This window comes from Dendrobates tinctorius, unplaced genomic scaffold, assembly GCF_039654945.1.
Source record: "Dendrobates tinctorius isolate UK_male_01 unplaced genomic scaffold, ASM3965494v1 ptg000200l, whole genome shotgun sequence".
Lineage (NCBI taxonomy): Eukaryota > Metazoa > Chordata > Amphibia > Anura > Dendrobatidae > Dendrobates > Dendrobates tinctorius.
The window spans coordinates 798504-818499 of NW_027361867.1; the positions used below are offsets into that span (position 1 = coordinate 798504).

The 19996-nt window shown below is 46.4% G+C and overlaps 1 protein-coding gene across 1 annotated transcript in view; it reads left to right on the forward strand.

Moving 5' to 3' along the window:
* LOC141056841 (uncharacterized) overlaps positions 1-19996 on the forward strand; it is a 110581-nt gene that overhangs the window by 88975 nt on the left and 1610 nt on the right. The window contains exons 5-10 of the mRNA XM_073553310.1: positions 6444-6593; positions 6723-6902; positions 6985-7108; positions 7192-7289; positions 7482-7578; positions 15887-15889. Coding sequence (XP_073409411.1) covers positions 6444-6593; positions 6723-6902; positions 6985-7108; positions 7192-7289; positions 7482-7578; positions 15887-15889 — 652 coding nt within the window. The remainder of the gene's footprint in view (positions 1-6443; positions 6594-6722; positions 6903-6984; positions 7109-7191; positions 7290-7481; positions 7579-15886; positions 15890-19996) is intronic.

A 19996-nucleotide genomic window follows, 5' to 3' on the forward strand; every position in this document is an offset into this window, starting at 1 on the left:
CCTTTGCTCAGACAGTAGCTCCTGGGAACAGGCCCTTAAGGGGGTTTTACACTAAGCGATATCGCTAGCAATATCGCTAAAACGTCACCGGTTTTGTGACGTTATAGCGATATTGCTAGCGATATCGCTATGTGTGATACTTACCAACGACCGGCTCCCCCGCTGTCAATCGCTGATCGCGCGAGAATGTCCGGCTCCATTTCTCGTCGTCTGCTTCCTGCTGGGGCTTCCTGCTGTGTGAGACGAGCGATGCTGGACGCGGGCGGGAGGACGTCAGGATCGCTGTGTGTGAAAGGTAAGTATCGTGCGCTGCGTCGCTGCTGCATCGCTGTGAGATCTTTCTGTGTGAAAGCTCACTAGCGATCATTTAGCGATGCACCAGCGATCCTGACCGGGTCGGATCACTCGTCGGATCGCTGGTGCATCGCTAAATGTAAAAGGGCCTTTACTCCTGTCCCTTCACTTTAAAGCCCGGGCCTCATTATACAGCTGTACAGGGGTCTAGTGAAGGCTTTTTAGCCCTTTCCTCAGACTGCAGCTCCTGGGAACAGGCCCTCACTCCTGTCCCTTCACTATAAAGCCTGGGCCTCATTATACAGCTGTACAGGGGTCTAGTGAAGGCTTTTTAGCCCTTTCCTCAGACTGTAGCTCCTGGGAGCAGGCCCTCACTTCTGTCCCTTCACTATAAAGCCCAGGCCTCATTATACAGCTGTACAGGGGTCTAGTGATGGCTTTTTAGCCCTTTCCTCAGACTGTAGCTCCTGGGAACAGGCCCTCCTGTCCCTTCACTATAAAGCCTGGGCCTCATTATACAGCTGTACAGGGGTCTAGTGAAGGCTTTTTAGCCCTTTCCTCAGACTGCAGCTCCTGGGATCAGGCCCTCACTCCTGTCCCTTCACTATAAAGTCTGGGCCTCGTTATACAGCTGTACAAGGGACTAGTGAAGGCTTTTTAGCCCTTTCCTCAGACTGCTGCTCCTGGGAGCAGGCCCTCACTCCAGTCCCTTCACTATAAAGCCTGGGCCTCATTATACAGCTGTACAGGGATCTAGTGAAGGCTTTTTAGCCCTTTCCTCAGACTGTAGCTCCTGGGAGCAGGCCCTCACTCCTGTCCCTTCACTATAAAGCCCAGGCCTCATTATACAGCTGTACAGGGGTCTAGTGAAGGCTTTTTAGCCCTTTCCTCAGACTGTAGCTCCTGGGAACAGGCCCTCCTGTCCCTTCACTATAAAGCCTGGGCCTCATTATACAGCTGTACAGGGGTCTAGTGAAGGCTTTTTAGCCCTTTCCTCAGACTGCAGCTCCTGGGATCAGGCCCTCACTCCTGTCCCTTCACTATAAAGTCTGGGCCTCGTTATACAGCTGTACAGGGGACTAGTGAAGGCTTTTTAGCCCTTTCCTCAGACTGCTGCTCCTGGGAGCAGGCCCTCACTCCAGTCCCTTCACTATAAAGCCTGGGCCTCATTATACAGCTGTACAGGGATCTAGTGAAGGCTTTTTAGCCCTTTCCTCAGACTGTAGCTCCTGGGAGCAGGCCCTCACTCCTGTCCCTTCACTATAAAGCCCAGGCCTCATTATACAGCTGTACAGGGGTCTAGTGAAGGCTTTTTAGCCCTTTCCTCAGACTGTAGCTCCTGGGAACAGGCCCTCCTGTCCCTTCACTATAAAGCCTGGGCCTCATTATACAGCTGTACAGGGGTCTAGTGAAGGCTTTTTAGCCCTTTCCTCAGACTGCAGCTCCTGGGATCAGGCCCTCACTCCTGTCCCTTCACTATAAAGTCTGGGCCTCGTTATACAGCTGTACAGGGGACTAGTGAAGGCTTTTTAGCCCTTTCCTCAGTCTGTAGCTCCTGGGAACAGGCCTTCACTCCTGTCCCTTCACTATAAAGTCTGGGCCTCGTTAAACAGCTGTACAGGGGACTAGTGAAGGCTTTTTAGCCCTTTCCTCAGTCTGTAGCTCCTGGGAACAGGCCTTCACTCCTGTCCCTTCACTATAAAGTCTGGGCCTCGTTAAACAGCTGTACAGGGGACTAGTGAAGGCTTTTTAGCCCTTTCCTCAGTCTGTAGCTCCTGGGCACAGGTCCTCACTCCTGTCCCTTCACTATAAAGCCTGGGTCCTCATTATACAGCTGTACAGGGGTCTAGTGAAGGCTTTTTAGCCCTTTCCTCAGAGTGTAGCTCCTGGGATCAGGCCCTCACTCCTGTCCCTTCACTATAAAGCCTGGGCCTCATTATACAGCTGTACAGGGGTCTAGTGAAGGCTTTTTAGCCCTTTCCTCAGACTGTAGCTCCTGGTCACCATGTGATCTCACCATAACCCTAACAAGCTAATTAAGGTGTGAAATCTTGGTCAAAATGATCTCAGTACACAAATCTCCAAGGGTGCCCAAAGTTTTGCATCGCCCCTTTTTCCTTTTTGTAATTATGAAATTGTAAAAAAGTCTATATATATATATTTTTTTTTTATTATTATTTTTGCCTAAAATACAAAGGCCATGTGTCATCTTAGAGGTTCGGCCTTTTAGAGATCATTTCATCTTCATCTTACTACTGCTCACAATAACAGTCATTTTGACCCGGGGCGCCCACACTTTTACATGCCACTGTCAATGCTTCATTCCGCTGGTGCTCAATATTTAATAGGGTCTCGCTATTAAACTTAATGAAAAGTTCGGTAAATTTCTTTGAGCTGTTATTACTAGAGATGAGCGAATATCGTCGGAGAAGTTGTTATTGGCTAATATCACTTAGGCCTGTTTCACACATCCGTTTGTGTCCATCAGTCAAAATCCGCCGTTTTGCAAAAAAAAAAACGGATCCGCCATTTTTCTTGGCGGATCCGTTTTTCTTCTCATTGAGTTGCATTACCGGCGGATCTTGACGGATGGCCATCCGTTGGATCCGTTTTTTTGCGGATCCTCCAAAATTTTGACGTCCGCCGACATGGCCGTACGGACCATGCAACGTTTTTTCGGGCGGCAGGATCTGCACTTCTCATTGCGCATGCCCGAAAGACTTCACTCAGCCGGAAATTTAACCCTAAACTCTGTTCTGGCGGCTGAAAAATTTCTCTCACTCTCTCTCTTGCTCTTGCTCTCTCCTTCCCTGGGCAGCGGTTCCTTTAAAATTCTTCCTTTGATGGATCCGTTAAAATAATGGTCCGGTGACAAACGTTGTGGTCAGTACAGGAACGGATCCGCTAGCCGCAATTTTAGCGGATTTTGACTGAACAAAAAAACTGATGTGTCAAACATGCCTTACCAAATAGCTGCATCGGGACCCCGGATCCCTGGAGCGCTCCCGATAATCAGCTGCATGTGTCGCCCTCCATGCAGGTGCTGTGACTATCACACAGCGCGACACACGCAGCTGATTATCGGGAGCGCTCCAGCACACTGAGTCCTGCACACACTGAGGCCCCTGATCATGTGACCCCTGACTCCTCCCCTCCTGTGACCTCATCACAGGTCCTGTGCACAGAGCAGTCATATATGTGGCGGACACTCCTGGATCTTCTGCTTTCTGGGCTGGTTCCTCCTGTGAGTCCTATTAACCCTTTTGCTCCCTGTATTCTCCTTTCTGACAGGACAATATCTGAATTCGGACAGTGTGACAGGAATTTAAGCAATGTGGAAGGAAAAAATGACAATTGTACTTTTTTCCTCACAAAAATGTGACTATAGGCCCAAAATTGGCAGCGCAACAAATCCTTATTTTCCCCACTGTAGTTTGTAGACTCCATATACAGATCCCTTAAGTGCGAAAAGAGCTGAATTCCCCACTTAAGTTATTGCATTTTGGAAATTGCCCCCACTGGGAATTTATCTCCAGGTAAAGGCACAATTGTGTCTCCATGGGGGTTGTGCTCACAGCCCAACATCGTGTGGCCTCCAAAGAAATGCCACCCTGCACCATTACTGACCACTGCCAAACCGGTCATGCTGAAGGATGTTGCAGGCAGCAGATCGCTCTCCACGGCGTCTCCAGACTCTGTCACGGCTGTCACATGTGCTCAGTGTGAACCTGCTTTCATCTGTGAAGAGCACAGGGTGCCAGTGGCGAATTTGCCAATCCTGGTGTTCTGTGGCAAATGCCAAGCGTCCTGTACGGTGTTGGGCTGTGAGCACAACCCCCATCTGTTGACGTCGGGCCCTCAAACCATCCTAATGGAGTCAGTTTCTAACCATTTGTGCAGACACATGAACATTTGTGGCCTGCTGAAGATCATTTTGCAGGTCTCTGGCAGTGCTCCTCCTGTTCCTTCTTGCATAAAGGCGGAGGTAGCGATCCTGCTGCTGGGTTGTTGCCCTCATATACCCCCTCCACATCGCCTGTCTCCTGGTAGCGCCTCCAGCCTCTGGACACTATACTGACAGACACAGCAAACCTTCTTGCCACAACTCGCATTGATGTGCCATCCTGGATGAGCTGCACTACCTGAGCCACTTGTGTGTGTTGTAGAGTCCGTCTCATGTTACCACGAGTGTGAAAGCACAACCAACATTCAAGTGACCAAAACATCAGCCAGAAAGCATTGGTACTGAGATGTGGTCTGTGGTCCCCACCTGCAGAACCACTCCTTTATTGAGGGTGTCTTGATAATTGCCAATAATTTCCATCTGTTGTCTATTCCATTTGCACAACAGCATGTGAAATTGATTGTCAGTCAGTGTTGCTTCCTAAGTGGACAGTTTGATTTCACAGAAGTTTGATTTACTTGGAGTTATATTCTGTTGTTTAAGTGTTCCCGTTATTTTTTGAACAGTGTATATAGATATAGATAGATTTTTTTTTCTTTACGTTGGAGGGTCCAATTCCAGCTATTGCTGTGTGATCTGTGATTTCTATCTACTCCACTGTGTACAGGATAATAGAGTATAATAAAGTAGTTATGGACGTGACGTAACTAACATTGTGCAGTGACTCTGCTTTCCATATAGTGATGGATGTTTCTTGTTGCTGAAACTGAGATATTTTTTCCACTTTAAACCTTTTTTAAACCCCTCTGATCAGTGCGATCATACAACATACAAGCCTCTGATGGCTCCGGTGATGCCCTGTACTCCTGTAGTGCCGTGTATCATCACTGCCTGTCAGTGTAATACTAACGGCCCCATACACATGAGATCAGAGTTGGCTGAACGGTCATTTGGCAGACGGCGATCTCTCCCGACTCCCCCATACATACAAATATTCCAGCTTTCCTGTGGACTGTATGAGAGAGTCGCCTCCAGACTCCTCTAGAGGAGGATTATCTACAGGAAGAACAGATGGATTATCCTCTGAAATTCAGGATGCCGGATCCTTCTCTGCCCTGACATCATCTGTCGGGAGGCCCCCAAATACATTATATGGTCGGCCAAACCCCCCCGAAATCAGAGCTTTCATAGAACTTTACTCTAATGTGTATGGGGGCGTTATAAGGTAACTTATTGGACGCTGCCTCTGGCCCGGCCTAATAGACCTTCATACTTTGCAGCCCAGACCCCATTATTAGGCATGTAAGTATCGGAGTAACTAGGCCGCCCCATACTATCGAGTACTTGGGGGCGGAGGGGCATTCAGCCAAACTCTGTCACACCTTCTTAGATGTCATGTTTGCTTTTCACAGCAGCAAGTGGTTTTGTTGAAGCCTCATCTGTGCCGTCCCTGCGGTGAACATCTATGTTCTGGGGCCCAAAAAGATTCATTTCTTTTTAATAAAAGTTTAACATGTTAAAAATTATAAAATGTGTCTTCTGCTTTTTGCATAATTTTTTCTTCTTACAAGAATTGTTGGAGCCAATTTTTCTTTAGAAACATTTTAATATCGGCTTTTTCTGGAGTTTTTCTTGTAATATAGGAAAGCCTAAGGCCAGAAATAAACCCCATAAATCACTGTACATGGAGACTTTGGGATCAGATCATTTCTGTCCGTTGTGATTGTGGAAGCTAAAAATCTTTTCTAAAAGCCTCAAACTTCTGTGTGTGACTCAGAGCTGAGATCTAACGTGATAGAAGATTCCAGTGCGGGGAAGACGGGAAACCTTCATATAGACGGCCGGTGGGGATGGAGGCAGTGACCGACTCTGGCCACATCTGTCTCTAGAGCCGCAGTAGAAGATGAAGATGTCGTCCTCATCATGAAGGAGTTATTTCTCATGTCGCGTGTAATGAATATCTCCTGCAGTATTGCTAATGCCGATTCCAGTGTCAGTAATGAGACGAGAATTAGCGTTATGGAGGATGAGTCTATGAGGAACGTGTTCAGCTGCCGACTCCGAGGAGGAAACTGCTTGTTGTCTGTGGCCTAAATATATAGGTTTTATTAGTAGATGTCAGGGAAGAAAACTAAACCCTGTAAGATAATAAATCTCCTCATATGTTTCCCTTATTATCTCCAGTAATTGTATTATTACACAGGATTCTTATGATGTTACATCGGATCATCTTCTTCTCATTCAGGTCTCTACAATATTGGATCCTCTCAGTGAAGATCTTCTACAGAAGAGAATTTTCCTGATTTACCCATCAAGGATGGATATGGACAGAGACAAGATGGCGGAGAGGATGTTACACCTCACCCTAGAGATCCTCTTCCGTCTCACTGGAGAGGTGAGAGATTCTGATGACGTCACATTACATCATTCTTATCTATGGGAATAACAGATGGACAGAACTGGAGAGGTGAGGACTCTGGAAATGTCTGGAGTGAGATTTATTAATGTGTCTCTCCATAACCAGGATTACACAGTGGTGAAGAAAACCTCTAGTGATCGCTGTCAGGACCCTATGTCTGAGGGATGGAGAAGACCCCTGAGCCCAATCACGTGGCCTCCACCTCACCCCCTGATCCATGAGGACATCAATGACCAGAAGATCCTAGAACTCACCTACAAGATGATTGAGCTGCAGACTGGAGAGGTGACACTGCTGGGAATGCTGGGACATTATACAGTAACACTATGAAGGGATCGGGGGATGACGGTATCATTGTATGTGTCAGGTTCCTATAAGGTGTCAGGATGTCGCTGTCTATTTCTCCATGGAGGAGTGGGAGTATTTAGAAGGACACAGAGATCTGTACAAGGACGTCATAATGGAGGTTCCCCAGCCCCTCACATCACCAGGTAATAGACAGGACTAAATACACACGGCCTATAATTATCTGTATGTAGAGAATGAATTCAGTCCCTGTATGTGTTTCCTCCAGATCTATCCAGTAAGAGGACAACACCAGAGAGATGTCCCCGTCCGCTTCTTCCACAGGACTGTAACCAAGAAGATCCGAGTGCTCCTCAGGATCATCAGGTAGATGGAGAGAAGGTGTCAGGAGATCTCCCCTATGATGTGTAGACGGCTGTGAAGGTCTTGTGCTCAGTCTTGTTTTATCCACCAGTATTATATGTGTTATACTTGTGTCATGAGAACGGTGGAGATGGCAGGATTAGAGCTGATCATAGATGGGACTTCTCCATCTGTCGGTGACTTTTACAATATCTTTTTCAGGGTGAAGATCTGACCCATATTAATACTACAGAGACATATGTGAGAGATGATGAGCGGTGTAAAGAGGAGATTCCCACATATGACTACCCAGGTGAGTAGTAACCACTGAATGCAGAGAAGTCACAGATTCCTCTCAGTCACCGGCTGTGGCTGCTTTATCGGTGGTGTAGTCCGGCCGTATTACCATGATCACCATTTTGCCTCTAGATCACAACTTTCTCCTCCACCAAAACTGTGCAAGTGACTTTGGGCATTGAAAGCCCTTTTCTATAGACCTTACAACCTGGAGGATCCTCCTACCCCCTGGGATTAGTGTGAGGGTGATACCTTAAAGAGAGAGCTATATGGTTGCTTGTACCTGACCCAATATAGGCAGTGTGCTCTTAAAGAGTCACACTGAACACAGAGTTAGATGTCTACTCCTTTCTCAGCAAAGGCTTGCACACAACTGAAGTTTATTCTCAAGACAAAGAGACAGGAAATGGGTGTCGCACAATCTTCTGAGGAGCCAGTGTCAGTCTATGATAGGTCCATTTCAGCTTCACTTCCATATATGGTATCCAGTATCTCAGCTTCTGCATTCCAAGGATTCCTTCCAAGGTGTCTGAAGACACAGACGCCATCTTGGTACACCATATCTGAACTGACTTATATAAGGTTTAATAATTGATTTCATTAGCCATTCTCTCCTTCACATTAGAAGATGCTGACCGTTACCTGCCCAGATCTGTAACTATAAAGCCAAATGACAGCGTACGTAGAATGTGCTGACAAGTTACAAAATCAATTGAAGAAAGGTATTATGCTGGGCCTGTAAGAGAAAGCGGAGGGTAATGATGCTGTTGGCTTCCTAGATCCCTGAGATCTTATCGGATGAATCTTCTCTCCCTTCTGTGCTGCTGAATGTCTCATGGTCCCTACAAGACCAGGTCCAGTGTTTCTGGCCAAACTTCCCTTTTATGATCAACAACAGTAAATGTGCAGTGAGGCCAAGTGTGAATTTCTGTCCAATAACAGCAGAGTTTCCCTTTATCCTGACTTTTCAATTTGTATTAAAACCAACTAACTTCAAGGAGGATTGTGATAATCTACAGGACAAACATTCCACCTCTGCCATGATAGATCTCTAAGCTGTGCGTGGCTGATGGCTGTAATATACATTGATTCATTGTATACAAAAACACATGGAGTAAAGACATCCACCAAGGAAAATAATAAAAAATAGTTTTATTCTGAAAAGTTAATAATATAGACAATGAAGTACATAAAGACGGGTCACATAATAAAAGAGCTCCATATGATAAGGAATTCAGGTACAGAAAAAACACACATGTAGCAATACTAACAGCAATGGAATGTGTATAATGGATATGCAGAGATAAGTAAAGTGCCAGTGCTTAAAGTCTTTCTTTCAGATATCCAGAGAATCCCACAAAGTGACCCCTTTGTGAATATCCATATTGAATCAGGAGCCCCATATAATGCTCCATACAGTTCATGATGTCCCCATAAGATGCTCCATACAAAATGCACCCCATATAATGCTGCACAGAGGTTAATAATGGCCCCATAAGATGCTCCATGGAATAATATGCCCCATATGCTGCTCCATAGAGGTTATGGCCCCATAAGACATTCCATAGTTTATGCCCTATAAAATGCTCCATAGAATAGGCCCCATAAGATGCTCCATTGAATATACCCCCATATGCTGCTCCCATAAGATGCTCCATTGAATATGCTTCCATATGCTCCCCCATAAGATGCTCCACTGAATATGCCCCCATATGCTGCCCTCATAAGATGCTCCACTGAATATGCCCCCATATGCTGCCCCTCATAAGATGCTCCACTGAATATGCCCCCATATGCTGCCCCTCATAAGATGCTCCACTGAATATGCCCCCATATGCTGCCCCCATAAGATGCTCCACTGAATATGCCCCAATATGATGCTCCACTGAATATGCCCATATGCTGCCCCATATGATGCTCCACTGAATATGCCCCCATATGCTGCCCCCATAAGATGCTCCACTGAATATGCCCCCATATGCTGCCCCCAAAAGATGTTCCAATGAATATGCCCCCGTATGCTGCCCCCCATAAGATACTCCTCTGAATATGCCCCCATATGCTGCCCCTCATAAGATGCTCCACTGAATATGCCCCCATATGCTGCCCCCATAAGATGCTCCACTGAATATGCCCCAATATGATGCTCCACTGAATATGCCCATATGCTGCCCCATATGATGCTCCACTGAATATGCCCCAATATGATGCTCCACTGAATATGCCCATATGCTGCCCCATATGATGCTCCACTGAATATGCCCCCATATGCTGCCCCCATAAGATGCTCCACTGAATATGCCCCCATATGCTGCCCCCAAAAGATGTTCCAATGAATATGCCCCCGTATGCTGCCCCCCATAAGATACTCCTCTGAATATGCCCCCATATGCTGCCCCCATAAGATGCTCCACTGAATATGCCCCCATATGATGCTCCACTGAATATGCCCCATATGCTGCCCCATAAGATGCTCCACTGAATATGGCCCCATATGCTGCCTCCATAAGATGCTCCACTGAATATGCCCACATATGATGCTCCACTGAATAAGCCCCGTAAGGTGCTCCACTGAATATGCCCCCATATGCTGCCCCCATAAGATGCTCCATTGAATATGCCCCCATATGCTGCCCCCCTTAAGATGCTCCATTGAATATGCCCCATATGCTGCCCCCATAAGATGCTCCACTGAATATGCCCCCATAAGATGCTTCATTGAATATGCTCCCATATGCTGCCCCCATAAGATGCTCCATAGATTATGCCCCCATATGCTGCCCACAGAAGATGCCCCACAGTTTATGCCCCCATATATTGCTGCTGCCGCTACTGCAGGTATTAAAAAAAATCTGCTCAGTCTCCCCCCGGCCCCCATTCTCCCCCTGGCACTCATTAAACCCCCCCCGCTCATTCCCCCGCTCATTCCTCCCCGCTGCTCAGTCTCGCCAGACCCCCATTCTCCCCCCTGGATCATTTATTGCCCCCCCTGGCGCTCATCCCCCCCTCCCCCGCTGCTCAGTTTTTTCCCTGGCCGCCATTCTCCCCCCGGATCATTTATTGCCCCCCCACCCCGCTGCTCAGTCTTCCCCCTGGCCCCCATTCTCCCCCTGGACCGCATGCTGAGACAGGAAGAAGACAGACATCCTGGCAGCCGTGCAGGACCATCGGAACAGCTTGAAACAGACACCACTGGAGCCTGGAGGAGGTGAGTATGATGGCAGGGGATGGCGCAGGGGGGGGAGTAAACGAGGATAAGGGCCGACACCGGACCAAATTTAAACCAAAAAAAAAAAAAAACACTCGCTCAGGTGCTGCCACACCGCTAAGCCCCGTCCTAGGCACGGGTCCTCCAGTGCCTAATGGCAAATACGGCCCTGCCTGCAGGAGATGTGTTGGCTCGAGCCCTGGTTTCATGGATTCACTCCACGTCATACATTACATTGTTTCTGATCCTAAGGAATTCAGATTACTGCACAATCTCTCCTGAAATGGGGAGCAATAGTATTTCTCTAATCTTTCCTCAGGATCCATAGTAGCTCCAATGGTCCACCATAAATGAGGGCAACTCTGGTTTACTGTTGTGTAATCTGTATTTGTAGTTTTCAGGTAATGAGATTCTCGTGCTCTGGGGCGGGGCTGTGGGTGGGGCTGTGGGTGGGGCTTTATGTGGTGCTCTGATTACATACTCATCTGTATTGGCTTATGACAGGTCGCTGACCCCTCACTGACCTGCCCCCATTATTACATAATGCATATAATAGCATTGATATTATTGGTGATAATGCCTATAATATTGTGGCTATTGTGAGGTTTAGAAAAAAATTACATCCATTAAAATGTCACCAGCGGCGCCTGTCCAGTAACCTCTATGTCTTACTTATAGATGCTACTGTGCAGGCGCCGTCATCGCCGGTGTCATTTTGCTGGATGTAATTTTTTTTCTAAGCCTCACAATAGTCACAATATTATAGACATTGTCAGGAAAAGGGGTTGTATGACATTTGGCCAGTACACAGCAATCACATGGGCCGGGGGCTTATCTTAGTTATCCCACCACTGCCAACAATGAGTGACAAACAGTTACCAAGGTAACAGAATCGCCTCTTGTTTTTTCTTCTTCCTTGTGCTTTAGCTTACAGCGTTCATTTACCAATACAATACATTCTACGTATGCTCCATAATTCGTGTTGCTGTATTTATTTCCATATTTACAAATTCTGGATTTCTATCACTAAAAATCCTTGTTTAAACCGTGGTTTCCCTTCATCTTGTATTAGCAGTCTCCCCCTTTTGTACATAACCATTTTGTATATATGGTTTTTATGTATTAGTCATAAGTATATATTGTCATATATGTTTTCTTATATTGTCCTCTCTCTGTTTTTGTAGTACCCCATAACTAAGATCCGGGAGGATAGAAACGTTGGGTATGGGAATCTAGGCTGTATATACTAATTTTTCTGTCCTGGCACTTTTTTTCTGTGGACTGTATGTTTTTGAATAAAATTCACTAATTTTGCATAATATCCAAGAAACGTGTGCGGTGAATTATATTTCTTGTGCACATTTTGGAAATGACACCCCTCTGGGAATTCATCTAGGGATATAGTGACCATTTTCACTACAAGGATAATTTCCAGAAACTCGTAGTGGAAGGTTTAGAAAAAATTGCAGAAATGTCATTGTAGTGCCCAATATATTGTGCCCAGCTTGTGTCTCTGGAGACCTCCCCCCACCTACCCCCGGAAATTGTTACGTCAGCTCTACTCAAATGTGTCTGTCACTAAATAATCCAAATGCTTGAATGTCAAAACATTTCAAAAACGTGGTTCTGTGTGGAAGATTGTAAAGCCGTCATGGAGGCATAAGGCTGGCAGTGATGGGCATTGTGGGTAATAATAGCGGGGATCATGCCTCATTCCTCTCTAGGAACATACACGACATCTTCTCTGGGGGTTCTTTCTTGTTTCAGCTACTGGGATGAGTGCAATAAAATGTCGCTCAGTGAGTCTTCTAACATCTTCACATTCTAAAGGATTGGCGGGGACAAAATTGTCAGAAACAAGATTTTCAGTGACCTTTTCCTGATAATCAAGGAAAGTATCTGCATTTCCGGCTTTTTTGTATAACACAAAAGAATTATATGTGGCCACCTGAAGCAAATACATGACTAACTTTTTATACCAGATACTGTATATACTCGTGTATAAGCCGAGATTTTTGGGCTGAAAGTCCCCCTCTCGGCTTATACGCAAATCATATACCGGGGGAGTGGGCGGGGAGGGGGAGCTGGGGTGTCAGAGACCATACTTACCTCTCCTGGCACTTCTCTGCAGCCCCTGCGTCTCCCTCTGCCATCTGCTTCCTGCATTCAGCGGACACGTGGTACCGCTCATTAAATTCATGAATATGCGCATATTTAATGAGCGGTACCATGTGACCATCTGAATGCAGGAAGCAGATGGCAGAGCGAGACGCAGGGGCTGCCGCTGTAGAAAAGACCTTGCCCTAGGAGGGGTGAGTATGATGGGGGCAGAGTGATATTCACCTGTCCCCATTCCAAGCCGTGCACCACTGTGTCTCCGGGTCCTCCTGCTGTGACGGCAGAAGGCGCGATGACATAGTCAGTGCGCTCCCTCTGCTGTCAACGCAGAGATCCAGGGGACACAGCGGGGCACGGCTTGGAAAGGGGACAGGCTAATATCGCCACTGCCAGGGGCTCAGGACACCGGCACCTGGCCCTCAGCGACGGAGAGGTGAGTATGTTTTTTTTTTTTTATTGCAGTTGCAGCAACAAATAAGGGCGATTTATGGAGTATCTTATGGGGCAGCATTAGCCCTTGTGGAGCAGCATATGGGGGGTATTTATGGGGCAGCATTAACCCTTGTGGAGCAGCATATGCGGGGTATTTATGGGGCAGCATTAATCCTTGTGGAGCAGCATATGGGGAGTATTTATGGGGCAGCATTAACCCTTGTGGAGCAGCATATGGGGGTATTTATGGGGCAGCATTAACCCTTGTGGAGCAGCATATGGGGGTATTTATGGGGCAGCATTAACCCTTGTGGTGCAGCATATGGGGGGCATTTATGGGGCAGCATTAACCCTTGTGCAGCAGCATATTATGGGGGTATGTATGGAGCATCTTATAGGGCAGCATTAACCCTTGTGCAGCAGCATATGGGGGGGTTTATCTATGGAGTTTCTTCTTGGACCACCATTATCACTCGGCCTTTATATAAGAGTCAATACGTTTTCCCAGTTTTTTGTGGCAAAATTAAGGGGGTCGGCTTATACAAAGGTCGGTTTGTACACAAGTATATACAGGTATATGATTTTCTTGATACCTAGTATGGTTGTAGAACCTGATCTGCAAGGTCCACACCCCCATATATTTGTTGTAGTCAATGACAGACACAGGTTTTGGAGTAGTGGATCCCTGTTGGTCTGCAGGGGCCCTTGTGGCATCTGTGTGGATCGAGCTCAGGATAAAAATATCTTTTTTATCCTTATACTTAATGGCAAGCAGCTCTCCATTGTGTAAAGCCCCTGACTGCCCCTTTCGGAACTTTTTGCTGACCAATGATTGTGGAAACCCCTGACGGTTTTTGTGAATGATCCCACAAGCCCCTATGTTATTTCCAACCAGACTTTTAAATAGGGGTATGCTGGTGTAGTAGTTGTCAACATTCAGATTGTAGCCTTTTTGTAAAAATGGAGTTATCAGCTCCCAAACCATTTTTCCCCGATGTCCCCAGATAAGTAGGGCATCCTGGTGGGTTTAGTTGGCTTTCTTTCCCCTCATAAATGTGTAAAGCTGATGTGTATCCGGTTGAACTCTCGCACATTTTATAGAACTTTATTCTGAACCTTGCCCTCTTAGAAGGAATAAATTGCTTGAGGTGCAGTCTTCCTCTGAATTTTACAAGGGACTCATCAATGGAAATGTTTTCTGTTGGGGTGTAAAGCTTTAAGAACTTTTCTGTCAAGTCTTCGATGATGGGTCTGATTTTGAATAGTCTGTCATGTTCTGGGGCATTTCTGGGCAGGCATTGACTAGTGTCGTTAAAATGCCAAAATCTGAAACTGTGGAAAAAAATAAAGCTATGGAGGGGTATAGGGGAATACCCGAGATACAAAGCCATTTGGTTTGACCCCCGGCTGACTGAACTGCTAAGTCTACGGAATTTTGGACAGTGGAGAAGAATAGGTATATGGTATGTGTTGCTGTTGCTAGATCAGGGGTGGGGAACCTCAGGCCCCAGGGCCATTTACGGCCCTCGATGACCTTTTATCAGGCCCCCCGAGCAGATTCTCAGGGACTGCATTCTTGGGCAGGGAGCTGTATTTTGATTGCCACAAGCTCATTAATTTTTCTTGCTCTGTGAGCACATACATGCAGTGTTCACTACTGAACATTGAAGGGCATGCAATGAAAGATTAAGCCAGTACCACAGTCAGGATGTACTTTGTGGGCAGAGTTTGTACGGCCCCCGAAGGATGGTATAATTATCCAAATGGCCCTTGGCAGAAAAAAGATTCCCCACCGCTGTGCTAGATGGTGAGACATTTAAAACATTTGAAACACTTAGGGAAGAGTTCCCTTTGGAGCATACTATGTTTTACCAGTATCTGCAGCTGCGACACGCATTCTCTAGACAGTGGAGAAAGTCACCGATAGTGATACAGAATGACAGTATGTTGGATACGCTTGGCCCCCAGAGGGGCACTAGGGGTCTTATATCGATAATTCACAGGGGATTGCTGGATATGTTTTTGGATAGACACCCATTGATGGCTAGATCCAAATGGACAAGGGATTTGGGAGACATATCGGATGAGCAGTGGGAGTCGGTTTTACAATATGTCCCTAGAATATCTATGAGTGGATCTGGGAGGGGGTCGCAGTTATACACTATACATGGGGTACACAGGACACCTGTGTGGATGAAAAAGGCTGGACTAAGGGCAGACTCTGGATGTCCGAGATGTACGATGGATGAAGCTGATATCCTTCATATGCTATGGTCTTGTCCATGATTACAGGCATTTTGGTTTCGGGTCCTAAATTTAGTGGAAAGAGTGTCGGAAGCAAATATTACTCGAGATCCATTGACGTGTATTTTAGGACATGTAGAGGAGGTGGCGTTGGATGAATGGGGTAGGCTAGTTATAGCCAGACTGCTTTATGTTGCAAAGAAGACTATCACATTGCACTGGTTAGATCAGTGTTTCTCAACTCCAGTCCTCAAGACCCTCCAACAGGTCATGTTTTCAGGATTTCCTTAGTATTGCACAGGTGATGCTATTAATGCTTGAGCAGGTGAGCAGGTGATGAAATTATCACCTGTGCAATACTAAGGAAATCCTGAAAACATGAACTGTTGGTGGGTCTTGAGGACTGGAGTTGAGAAACACTGTGTTAGATGAAAATCCTCCTACTAGGAAGGAATTTGTAAAAAAGAGTTAATTTTGTAATCCTTATGGAGCGAAGCGTCTACTTGAAAAGATGAACCACTACGAGAATATCTGGGGGGGCTGGTTGGACTTTCCCGGATTGGCTTCCGCAGAACTCATCAAAAATAGGATATTAGGGTTATAAAAAAGTGTACAACATTGTAATGCATGGCTAAGGATTGTAGATGCGTGACGGGGGGGTTCTTGTTATGGGAAGGGGGAGGGATGTGTTTGGTGTATTTGCATTTATTAAAAAATGGGGAAAGTATTATAATTTGTACTCTAATGTATACTTATGTATGTAATACTATCCTGTATGCTTTCTTCAATACTTTCTTCGCTGTCAGAACATAAAAGTGCATAAGCCTCCTCCACTATAAAACTGAAGGGCCATTTTATAAGTTTTCATTTTTTTTTCAAAAATACAAAACTGCGACATGACTGACGTGACCAAATTATTGGGCAGACAATTGAGTAAAACCTAATTCTTTACCCTACCCCTAACTTTAGAAGAAACCCTAACCCTAAGTTTAGCCTAACAGTTACCCTAACTTTAGCCCCAACACTAACCCTAACTATAGCATTAACTGTAACCTGCCTTATCTGTTTTTTTATTTGATATTTGGGAGGCAGAATGAACAAACAGTTGAACACCGCACACTACTGGCTCATCCAACAAGGTTTTCTATTAGACTGTGAACTGTCATTGTCTTGGTAAATAATTAAAGTTTTTTGCATAGCTTGCCATTTTTATGGACAGTTTACTTTTTAGTAACCCCCCATTGTATCCCCCGGGGCTCCTAATGATTTTTGTAATTACCTTGCGTTGCCAATTCTGCCTGTGAGCGGCGTTATGCAGGTAGCTGATTCCGGGTCACATGACCCCCAGACTGCAGCCGCCGCTAACATCCGCTGATGTCATGTCAATTTCCTGACTCTGGAAATTGATGTGACATCATCAGCAGGCGTGACCCAGCGTCAACACACTGCTGTCACTCATCAAGAGTCACAGCAGTGTGTGGGCGGTGCTGCACCACACGTCACAGCCCCGTCACTCTGCAGCATCTGTCTTCTCACCCATCAAGAGTGACGGGACTGTGCAGGGGGTGGACAGGGCTGTGTAGGGGGTGGACAGGCTGTCTGTCGGCTATGCAGTGGGTGGACAGGCTGCACGGGGCTCTGCGGGCTGCTGTGCGGGGGAGTGGGTGAGCCGTGTCAGGGTCTGCAGGCTGTCTGCTGGCTATGTGGGGGGTGGACGGGCCGTGTTTGGGTCTGCGGGCTGTCTGCCAGCTGTGCGGGGGGTGGGCAGGCCGTGCGGGGTCTACGGGCTGTGTGCCAGCTGTGCGGGGGGTGGACGGGCCATGTGGGGGTCTACGGGCTGTCTGCCAGCTGTGCGGGGGGTGGACGGGCCATGTGGGGGTCTGTGGGCTGTCTGCTGGCTGTGCAGGGGGTGGACCGGCCTTGTGAGGGTCTGCGGGCTTTATGCCGGCTGTGCGGGTGGGTGGGCAGGCTGTGCGGTTTTGCCAGGGCTGTGCGGGGGGGTCTGCGTGCTGTGCGGGTGGTGCCGGGGCTGTGCGGGTGTGTGTGAGTGTGTGTGCATGTGTGTTTATGCAGGCAGGCATTGTCCGATGGGACTACAAGTCCCATCGAGTTATGCCTGCTACACTGTCAGTGAGTGACACATTAGCCAATGATGAGACAGTAGTAGTCCCATCTTCCGGCTAATGTGTTGAATGTAAAAAAAAACACATACAGAACATACAACATATAGAACATACATATAACATTTAACACATAACAGAGTACAATCACCTAATTACATGAAGCCATCGATCTCCTGTAATAAAAATAAAATAATAAAGCAACCTATACTCACCTTTCCGCTGTAGTCCAGGTAATAACGAGGGTCCAAAGACTATCTCCCATATAGAGCAGTCGCATCAGCTGATACGACCGCTCTCCAGGGGCCCCAGCAATGAAATGACAGGCAGAGGTAATCCTCCGCTGTGTATCCCTCCGCCGCCGGGAAAGAGGTCCCGTAACCCTAACCATAATCCTAATTCTCATGCAGCATTGCTGTAAAGTGAGAGCCTGAACTCATGTAACCTCAGTGATGCACTGCAGGAGCCATTGCCTCCTGTCAGTTCATCACTGGGAGGCCCACTCACCTGATGTCACTGTTCTGTAGGGGAGATCGTCGTGGGACACTTGTTATTAATTGGACTGTGTCGGACAGGGAGTATACGGTTTGCTTGTTTATTTCATTACTTTTTATTACAGGAGACCAAGGGCATCGCTTGGATCTGGGCGTGCAAAAAAAATATGAATTCCATGTTGTGTTTTATTTCATTAAAATACTTTATTCTTATGTGTGTGTGTTTTTTTAACCCTTTATTACTATAAGGTTAATAATGGATAGGTGTCTTATTGACGCCTCTCCATTATTAACCGGGCCATTTTCCAATAGCAAGCTGACATTAACCCCTTATTACCCCATATCCCACCGTTACATGGGAGTGGGAAGAGAGGGGCTAAGTGCCAGAATTGGCGCATCTTATAGATGCGCCATTTCTGGGGCGACTGCGGGCTGGTATTTGTAGCCAGGGGGGTCCAATATCTATGGCCCTTTCCTATGCTATGAATATCAGCCCGCAGCTGTCTGCGTAGCCTTTCTGGCTATAAAATTGTGTGGGACCCCATGTCATTTTTTGGGGGGTCTCCTATTTTAATAGCCAGTAAAGGCTATGAAGACAGCTGCCGGCTGATATTCATAGCCTGGGAAAAGGCCATGGGTATTATCCCCTTCCCAGACTACAAATATTGTCCCCTGGCCGTCGGCTTTCACCCTCTGGCACAGAAAATTGCGTGGTAGCCCACGCCATTTTCTTTTATTTTTTAAAATGAAACATTGTTCATTAATAAACATGGATATGGAAATATCTATAGAAATATCTGGAAATATCTATGGATATATCTATAGATAGTATAGATAGATATATGGATAGATAGATATATGGATCTATCTATCCCATATCTATCTATCCCATATCTGTATCTATTTATTTATCTATCTATCCCATATCTCTCTATCTGTGTGTGTAATGGAGTGTGGGTTGGACAAATGTAAAAGAGGAGGTCGGACAGAAATGACATCACAAATCATTTTTTGTTAAATAACATACCTTTATTTGGCTTACAAAAACTCATAGCAATCTGTATGTGAAAAACATGAAAAAACACATGAAAAGCGCATCAATAACGCACCTGCATTATCTGCCAAGAGCTGCGGATTCTGTGTGGAATAATCCGCCCTGGAATCCGCCCGGTGTGCACACAGCCTTATAGCTCTCAGCACTATAACGGTGTGTACATGGGGACTTATTATTAAGAACGTCTGTGTCTGTGCGCGCTCCTGTGTGTGTGCGCTCATGATGCTTGCAATGTGTTTTATGTGAACACGTGGCGGATTGTGCTGTGGATTTTTCTGTGTGGATTTTGTTATATCCGCAGGTAAAATGACCGGCGTTTCACCTGCGGATTTATAGTGGATTTTGTGCGGCTTTCACCTGCGGATTCTTATAATGGAGCAGGTGTAAAACGCTGCGGAATCCGCACAAAGAATTGACATGCTGCAGAAATGAACCCTCAGCGTTTATGCTGCGGATTTTCTGCACCATGTGCACAGCGGTTTTTGTTTTACATTGACTATAATGGTACTGTACAATGCAGGAGAATCTGCTGCGGATCCGCAGGGCCAAATCCACTGCGGATCTACAGTAGAATCCACAACGTGTGCACAGACCCTTACAATAAGATGCTTCAGATTGAAGATAGAGGAGGGAGGGGTTTGGGTGTGTTTTGGAGTGGGTGTGCTAGGTGCTGGCTTACAGGCCAGTGCAATGCATCATGGAACTTGTAGTATTAGAGCACAGTAAGTTGGGAGAAAGGAAGTTGTCGATTAAGCCCATGAGAC